The 8849-nt window shown below is 39.6% G+C and overlaps 1 protein-coding gene across 1 annotated transcript; it reads right to left on the bottom strand.

Moving 5' to 3' along the window:
• Positions 1–649: 649 nt before the first annotated feature.
• Positions 650–5875, bottom strand: rhcga (Rh family, C glycoprotein a). Its single transcript, XM_074619039.1, has 11 exons — positions 5562–5875; positions 4674–4866; positions 4228–4378; positions 3979–4126; positions 3670–3836; positions 3452–3589; positions 2756–2892; positions 2516–2640; positions 1926–1999; positions 1720–1793; positions 650–1628 (listed from the first exon to the last, which is right to left on the bottom strand). Exons 1-11 carry the CDS (start codon positions 5788–5790, stop codon positions 1595–1597), a joined length of 1470 nt encoding a protein of 489 aa, XP_074475140.1. The 5' UTR covers positions 5791–5875; the 3' UTR covers positions 650–1594.
• Between the last annotated feature and the right edge of the window lie 2974 nt (positions 5876–8849).

The following is an 8849-nucleotide window of genomic DNA, read 5'->3' as shown; positions in this document are numbered from 1 at the left end:
GACAGCATGTCAGTCTTCACTAATTAGGTGTACTTTATAATTCCCCTTATGCCTCATTAGAAAGTGGTACTAAATAGTGTCATAATACATGTGATGCATTATATGACATCAAGGCTAAATATACATAGGTGGCACAGAGGTTAGCGCTTAACATAAGAGTGTTGATGGAGTTTTGGACGCTCTCTTTGAGTCTCCTTGTGTTTTCGTGCAGGTCAGGTGAGCCAGAGACTTTACTGTAGGTGTGAATGTATTTGTATATGTGTAATGTATATTCAGCGTTATTCAACTTAGTGTAAATGAACAAGTCAATTCAAACAATATCTTACTTTGTGCAAACTGTGTTCTAAAGGTTGGAGCCCCGGCTGGATTACCAACTGGACTACTGGGTACTGGACCCTCAGGGGGCCCCAAAGGAAACATTCATCATGTGACAATTAGTTTATGGTATTTTCATAAATTGAACATTTTGTCAATACTGCATGCACCACCAAAGCTAAACTAATGTGCACAGAGTTTAAACTAATGTTTACAAGCACATTCACATTGTATGCATGAAATGCATGAAATGCATGAAACTGACCAACAATGCCAGAATGTGTCAAGGGGATATCGTGGAACGATGAGGGAAATAATGACCAATTAAACCAACTTTTTATTCATGTTTGTCCATTTATTTAGACTACTTGTATGCACCGAGGAAGATTCTCACATCGTTCATGCTAGTTATTCAAGGCACATGAGTGTGACTATCACAGTAGTATCAGTAATATCAGTATTGTAATAATTAAACTATGATATTATTTCATATTCATCGTAGGGGCTTTTAAAAATGTGAGTGTAAAGACAATATAACTTTATTATTTAATTCCAGTTACATGTGATTCATGAATGTGTACATCTGAAACTATACAACAAGCAGATTGTCACATGCAATCACATATAGTGTATTGGAGGTAGCCTAACATTCAACACAACAGCAACCAAATCACTGGAAATTGTGTCATAGTTACTCAAAACTTCCACCACAAGAACAAGTAAGTTATGCAACAAACAAATAGTTAGTGATAAATTCATATGTACATGCAGCTCACAAAGACCTATACATTATCTGAAAGAAATAACTAAAATATACAACTCAACAATTGTCTAATTTGGCTGCACAAATTTATTATTCAATAAACAGCTGTTTTTATGCATGCACAACTAAATAAACTGCACGTCAACACGCTCTTCATTTACGAGAAATAAAATGGCAAACATCACTAATGACAATATTTAATTAAAATTAAAGGGCATCTGCAATTTATATTTAAAGAGAAAGTAAATGAAGTTTAAAATTTCCTTCAAGAATAATACCAGTTTTGATTCAGAATCATTTTTCCATTAACCACCATCATCATAAACCTTAAGTTTCTAATCTTTGACAAAGGTGTTAGACAAATGCATCAGGTGTAAACAGTGCAAAACAAGAGTGGCAGATGACTTGTGTGTTTCTTTCTTGTGGAATTGCGCATTTTTGAGGGCGGCTCCTTCATAAATTAATGTCGTTTCACAGCTGTATCAAGTTCAAATTGATATGAGGGAGTTGATCTTTCTAACTTTGCTCCACGGAGAAGTTTGACTCGGATCTGTTGAACAAAAAGAAGAAAATCACATTTAATGAGATTTCAAGAAAGCAATAAGGAGTACATGAGGATGTCTAAGTACGAGTGAGCTTACATGTCTTGGTGCTTGTGTATCATGTGGTTGTTGTACTCCAAAACAGGAGGGATGGTCTCCTCATCCTCAGGAACCTGAAACATGCACACACACATGGGATCAGATCATGAGCCAGAAATTCATCTGAGTAATTTCACATTCCGGAGGTTTCACTTTAAAAGAAAAAGGGTTAAAAACACCATGTAGTGGTAGAAAAGCACTCTTACCTCCCAGTAAACTTCATCATCCATGCAGTTGTCATCAGCAGGGTCGCCCCAGATAGGGAGCCTCAGAATGAGACCTTTGAAAAGAGAAAAGAAAACAGCATTAAGCAAGACTTCTCACTTCAGTTTTAATACATTTGAATGCATTTTTTTCCCAAGTAAAAACATATTTTACAAGAATAAAATCAGATAACTCTTAAGTCTCAGGCTAGTCAGTAAAAAATCCCAGGAAAGTTGCATTTGACTATTTCTGAGTTGCTAAACAAGCAACAAGACATCAGGTTAGAAGATGTAACTCCGTAATCCTGGCAAATAATTAAATGTTTCCAAACTGTAACACACAGAAACACTGACATTGATAGATACTATTTTAAGTGACATCACTTCTCATTTTGTCAGTCTTTCCTTAATACTTTTGCTTGGTTTGCTTTTAACACTACATGTGGATTTCTTTGAAATTAATTTTAAAAGTGCTCTAGAAATACTGTAAACATCACCATGCCTCTGGATTCTCTTAACATAATCATTGAAACACACTGCTGTTTCCCTGAGTCTTAGTTTATAGTAATACACAGCACATTTTACAAACTCACCAACACCCGCTCCTCCAACAACTCCAAACACAATAGCCACACATGTGCCAGCAGCCTGGAAGCCTCCCTGGGTTAACACAGATCTGTCTGCAAATTCGCCTTCAAAGTCAAATGTCTCGATCAACCTAGGCAGAAAAAAAACTTGAATTTAATCCAAGCAATCAGTGCTTAATCTGCATAATTAGACGTAATGGGTCATGTGCTTTCATGTCAGCAAACTCAGGTGTGTCAGTCACTCACCCCTGTCTGCTATAGACCTCTTCAGTGGCGGCAGCAGCCACAATGGCGCCTATAAAGCCGCCGAGCATCCCTGGCACAGCGTGCAGGTTGTGGACGCCACATGTATCCTGGAGCTTGAGGTATTTCTCCAAGAAGGGCTAAGAATGAGAAAACAGTCATACATTAATAACTGATGTATAATCAGGGCCATCATGCATGATTTAGAAAATGCTGAGGTCATGAGTCCATTCAGTTCAAGCCCAGTGCAGTTCGCCCTAATTGTACTATTTATGTATTTTGTATGTAATTACTTTAATTAATAAAACATTTTTTTATTTTAGGTTATGTCATGTCATGGCATTTGAAACCAGAGACACATATCCTCTAATGAAACAATGGTTGGCATGAGGTTCAGTCATTAATACTAACTTGTGTCACGACAACTTGCAACATCTTCCATCTTACATGTCATTTTGAAACTAACCCAGTGCCTGCTCTTAGAATGAGTCATCACTTCTTATAATCCTATAATCTTCCTTGAAAACAAACCACAACTGTTTTTGTTTTACTTCCCCTTCAGTGCTGCTTCCTTCATAGTTTTTCTATGCCACTTTTTCCTCTTGTTTTAACTTTCCGTCTGCAGTGATAAGAGCCACCATACAGACTTCAAAAGTTCTGTCAGATCAAAAGTTAGGAGGTGAAAGACTGCAGGCTCACCGTGACAAACACGTAGCCAAAGGTGGAGATGATGCCAGTGCCGAAACCCACGATTAGTGCACCGTAAGGAGTGATCATGAACTCTGCTGCTGTTCCCATGGCAACACCACCTGCCAGCGTGGCATTCTGGATATGCACCTGTCAGGTAAAAGAGTGTGTTAGTCATGAGAAATTCAGAAATACATAGATGACTAATAGTGAATTTCCAGTGGCATTACCATGTCCAGTTTTCCTCTCTTGTCATGCATGCTGGAGATGGCCACCGTGGTGAGAACAGAGGAAGCGAGGGCAATGTAAGTGTTGATGGCTGTTCTGTGCTGTCCGCTGCCGTGGTCCGTGATGGCCGAGTTGAAACTGGGCCAGTACATCCACAGGAACAGTGTTCCTGTGAGGTTAGAGTAAGTCAAACACAGCACAGTTAGATTCACACTTTTACAATCAAGTAAACATGTAAAATATTAGATATGCCAAATGAGCTGTGTCCTAAAGAAAACACTGACATGTGAGGTTTAAAAGTGTTGACTCACCAATCATGGCAAACAGATCAGAATGGTAGACAGATCCATTGAGGCGTTTACTTTGGTGTAGGTTTGGTCGGTAGAGGACCCAGGAGATGGCCAAACCATAGTACCCTCCGAAGGCGTGAATGACCATGGAGCCACCAGCGTCTCTGCACTGTGGGAATAAGCAACACAAAAGAGAAATTGATGGAAAGTTCTCACTCCTTGGACAATAATTTTGTTTCATGTGGGATGATTGTGTCCGGTGAGACTTACATGAAGGAGGGTGAGGATGATGTATTCCTCCACAGCAAACAGCGTGACGCCAAATAAGGTGACGACCAACATCTGGACAGGGCTGGTTTTTCCCAGGAGGGCACCGAAGGCAATCAGAGAGCTGGCACAGCAGAAGTCAGCGTTGATCAGACTGTGGGGGAGTGGGAGTCAGAAGTTGGAAACTTTAACGACCAAACAAGCAAATCTGCATTTTACAACTCCCACTTGACAAGCTATGACAAAAATTACTCATTTGCCTCAAGGATGCCACGAGGCAGTACCAGACAAAAGATCAAAGATTACACGTCATGACAGCTGTAACAAAAGAACCTCTTCAGAGGAAGATAGTCAATCATGTCAGGTTAGAGAATGTGTTTTCATTTTTGAGTTACATAACGCACCTGCAGTTTACTAAATGATCAATGAATGAAGGAATGAAGACTTACCTCTCTACTCCGATAGAGATTTTTCCGGTTTCGGGGTCGAGCGAATGGAACCAGCCTTGCATGAGAAGAGCCCACTGCAAACCAAAGGCGGCAATCAGGAAGTTGAAGCCAACAGCACCGAAGCTGTAGCGTTTCAGGAAGGTCATGAGGAAACCAAATCCAACAAAGATCATGACGTGGACGTCCTGGAAACCTGGAGACATTAGTGTAATGGTTTGTAATGAGTTTTTTTAAGAGGATAATTAAATAAAACAGCACATAATCAGGCTTTGACTAAAACCTCTTTCTCTCTAGAGTTTCATTTTCTACTTCCCATTAATCAACTTACGGTAATTAAAGTTTTGTTGTAATTTATGCTTGCATGTTTAATTTGTTTAAAGTGATTACTGGCTTTAAGATATCATTGCAATCCATTGCATGGACAACTTTATGACAAGGTTACAGGGGAATACAATTGCTGCCAGATTGTGTCACAAGTAAGCCCAGAAAGTGATATTTTGCATTGTGCAGTGCTTATATTTTGATGTTACAAACAAGGATAAGAGAGAGCCTCTCATCACTCTAGATTCTCGTTGGAAAAACAGCCTCCGTATAATAATCCTTGTTGTTTTTATGACCTCTGTCAATTCAATGCAGTATCATTCTTGTGATGTGGCAATGTCTAGGCGTAAACACAAACCAAAGACAGAAACAGGAGAGGGAAGTTGGGGTAAAATGACAACAATCTGGTTCTAAACTGTTGCAGCTTTGAGAAATATGTTTAATTTTAGATTCATATTTTAACAAATGTTGGTCCATGGCCAACATCACTGACACAGGATCATCGTAACAACACATGCATTTAAATATGCAACTTTTATTGCAAGTAAATTTCTTGTTTGTACTTACTGGGATATCTGAAGTAGAAGTCATTTTCAATGTCGCTGGTGATGTTGTGACTAATTTTGAACTCTAACCATTTCCTTACATCTGATTCCTCATCATACCGGATGAAAACTCCAAACAGTATAATCATAGCAATCTGCCAGACGAAGCAGACAGCAGGCAGACTAATGCGAACATTGGTGTTCTTTTGCCGGCAAAAAAAATTCTTGAAAAACTCAAGACAGTTCCCCATGTTGACAACTCTGTGCTGATGATGCTGTGATCACTCCTCGGCCAGGGGCCCTGCTCTGTTGTGACTTCCAGCTGCTTCTCTGCTGGCATGTATACCTATATATATGGAGCTTTGGAGGGGGTGTGCTCCAATTCTCCACTCACACACAAGGGATGGACACACCTTTGCAGGTAAACCACTCCTTATTGTAACCTTTCTCCCTTCAGCCAGGACGAGCTGGCAACATTCCTAGAACAGGTACCATGGAAGGAAATTAATCACTGCAGTATGGCATGGTGGAAATTTGTTTTTTTGGGCGTCAGTTAAACTGAACCCAGGTGAACACACCTGCCATTCAGGCCCACATTACCTATCATCACCTTGGTCGTAAAATTTAATTAGGTGTATACTTGGCGCAGTAGACACAGCTGGGAATAGAGCCAGAGCCAGTTTTAAACTGCTGCTAATCACTGTCTCTCCACTGGAGAAGCTGGGGGTAAAGTGCTCTTTAACGATGTGTACAAGAATGAGTGGTTAAAAAGCACTCGTATCATTCACTCCCTTCCTTCAGGTCTCTATTATTTTGTCCACCACTGCCAGAAGACAAGAGGAGGTGTGATATCAGTCAGTGAAAATAAAAATCACTTTGACCCAAAATTGTATACACGGCATACATATTTGCTCCTTTACACACACAGCAACTGACACACTTATTTGTACACTATGTGCACTGTATTTATTATATATCATATGCACATTATTTATATTATTGTATTATATTGTTTTTTATTTAGGGCTGTCAAAGTTAACGAGATAGTAATGCATTAACACAAATTAGTTTTAACGCGACTAATTTCTTTAACGCATTAAAGCAAATGATCTTTCGGAGGTTGTGAAACTTCAGGAATCCACTGGTACCAACCATCTCATACTAGCTTGTCATGAAGGAGGTGATATAAAGCTCCAAATTTACGCAACATTTTGGCGAGGAAAAACTGGCATGACCTTTTTCAAAGGTGTCCCTTGACCTCTGACCTCAAGATATGTGAATGAAAACGGGTTCTATGGGTACCCACGAGTCTCCCCTTTATGATAATCAAATGCAGTTTGGGGCAAGTCATAGTCAAGTCAGCACACTGACACACTGACAGCTGTTGTTGCCTATTGGGCTGCAGTTTGCCATGTTATGATTTGAGCATATTTTTTTTATGCTAAATGCAGTACCTGTGAGGGTTTCTGGAAATGATTAATTAATCATGGACTATCATGCAATTAATCGCGATTAAATATTTTAATCAACTGACAGCCATAATTTCATTGTATTCTTACCTTTTAATATCTTTTTACTGTTCATTTTTATTGCTATTATGCTGCTATGTCAAGCGAGGAGCCTTATACCTGTATATTGAGAAAATAAAGGAATCTTGAATCTTGAAATGAGTGATGGCTCAATAGGAACAAATCTGTATTCATTATTTTGTTTTAGTTTTATTTACATGAATGCACACCAAGCTTACTCTCTCTATAACAATGAGCGGAGACACGGTTTTCCACTCGGCGCGTCACATGCCCACCACTGGTTATTTCTCCTCCTACAACTCACATGTACTTTGTTTTCTCGTTGTTTTGTTCGATGCTTATCTACCAGAACAGATTCCAGTTTAAGGATCCATCATATAAATCTCTGTGACACTGAGAACATTCCAGATGATATCAGGTCTCCTTCTTCGACACATTCAACTTATTCAACTCATTTCGTAATGCAGACTATGTATCACTGATGAGATTCCCCTCTGATAATATTATGGCTTGTGCTCAAGAGTCAAACTAGGATCTACAGTATTTACGCCAGCTCTACTTCAATAGACAGTATTTCATTGTAATGTTAATTGTATTTGTAGATAGCATCACTAGCTAGTATTACTAGCAGGTTTTACAAGGTTTTGCGTCCTTTCTTTAGGGCTTAGGCTTAGGCTCTGTGCAAGAGGTTGTGCTTGCCTAATGATAACCTAATGCCTGCAGGCTTTATTTTGTTATTACCTCCACCAAGGCCGAAGGCTTAGGAATGAGGTTATGTTTTCACCCGCGTTGGTTTGTTTGTTGGTTTGTTTGTTGGTTTGTTGGTTTGTCCGTTTGGAGGATAACTCCAAAAGTCTGCGATGGATTTGAATGAAATTTTTTGGAGGGGTGGGGTGTGGCACAATGATGTTAATGACGTACATGAAACCTGCCTTGGCGGAGGTCTGCGCTCTCCGAGTGCACTTCTAGTGGTTCTCAGGCTTCTTCCAGATCAGCTGAAATCTGGCAAATCAGATGTTGTCAGATGTTATCAGATGTTTGCATTGTATAATGTACTGCTTTTTCTTGTTTAGTTTAACTGCATTAACTGCATTCACAAGTAGAATCTGTAGGCAATGGTACTAGATTTTGGTATGGGAAGCGTTTTGGTTTCCGTTTGTAGCCCGAGTAGTATTGATCAATCACGTTCGAGCAAGCTTTGGTTGAATGCAGGTAAACAGTCTGTGTGGAGAGCAAAAGAGGCGGAACGCATAGGTGGAGATGCAATCTGGGAACCCACCGGCTATCGTCTGATTTCGCTTTTATTGGTTTAAAATTAGCTTGTAAACTGGCTGTCAATTTGATGGGAATGAATAGCGTTAACGTTAGTTGATTCAGGAAATGAAGGGAAATTAATTGATTCGTGGCACACTTTCTAAATAATATACTTTTTAATCTTTGGGCTTGGGAGAAGGTATCAAGTATTTTCAAGTCAAAAGGCTCAAGTCAAAGTGACGTCACGAGTCAGTGGCGTTAAAGTCCAAGTTGAGTTGCAAGTCTTTTTTTATTTTGTCAAATCGCAGTCATCAAATGTGACTTGAGTTTGACTCGAGTCCAAGTCATGTGACTCAAATCCATACCTCTGCAACTTATTGTCTGGCATATCAGATGATGCTATTGTGTTAGCTGATGTTTTGTTGGTAGGAGTCCAAAGTGTGTTTGCTCTCCCTTGGGCGGTTGGGACTGTAACCCGGGGTTGACTGGGACAGTAGGGTTTTTAGGTCCTACCTTGTTACAAATCA

The sequence above is a fragment of the Sebastes fasciatus genome, chromosome 2 (genome assembly GCF_043250625.1).
Source record: "Sebastes fasciatus isolate fSebFas1 chromosome 2, fSebFas1.pri, whole genome shotgun sequence".
NCBI classification, from domain to species: Eukaryota; Metazoa; Chordata; class Actinopteri; order Perciformes; family Sebastidae; genus Sebastes; species Sebastes fasciatus.
Note: the sequence above shows the minus strand (reverse complement) of the source record. Positions and strands in the feature narration are given on the sequence as shown.

Coding starts and splice junctions, on each gene's coding strand:
- rhcga (XM_074619039.1), bottom strand. CDS start 5,790: ATGGGGAACTGTCTTGAGTTTTTCAAGAATTTTTTTTGCCGGCAAAAG. Junction 4,867..5,561: donor CTTCTACTTCAGATATCCCA/GTAAGTACAAAC, acceptor TAATGTCTCCAG/GTTTCCAGGACGTCCACGTC. Junction 4,127..4,227: donor TCATCCTCACCCTCCTTCAT/GTAAGTCTCACC, acceptor TTATTCCCACAG/TGCAGAGACGCTGGTGGCTC.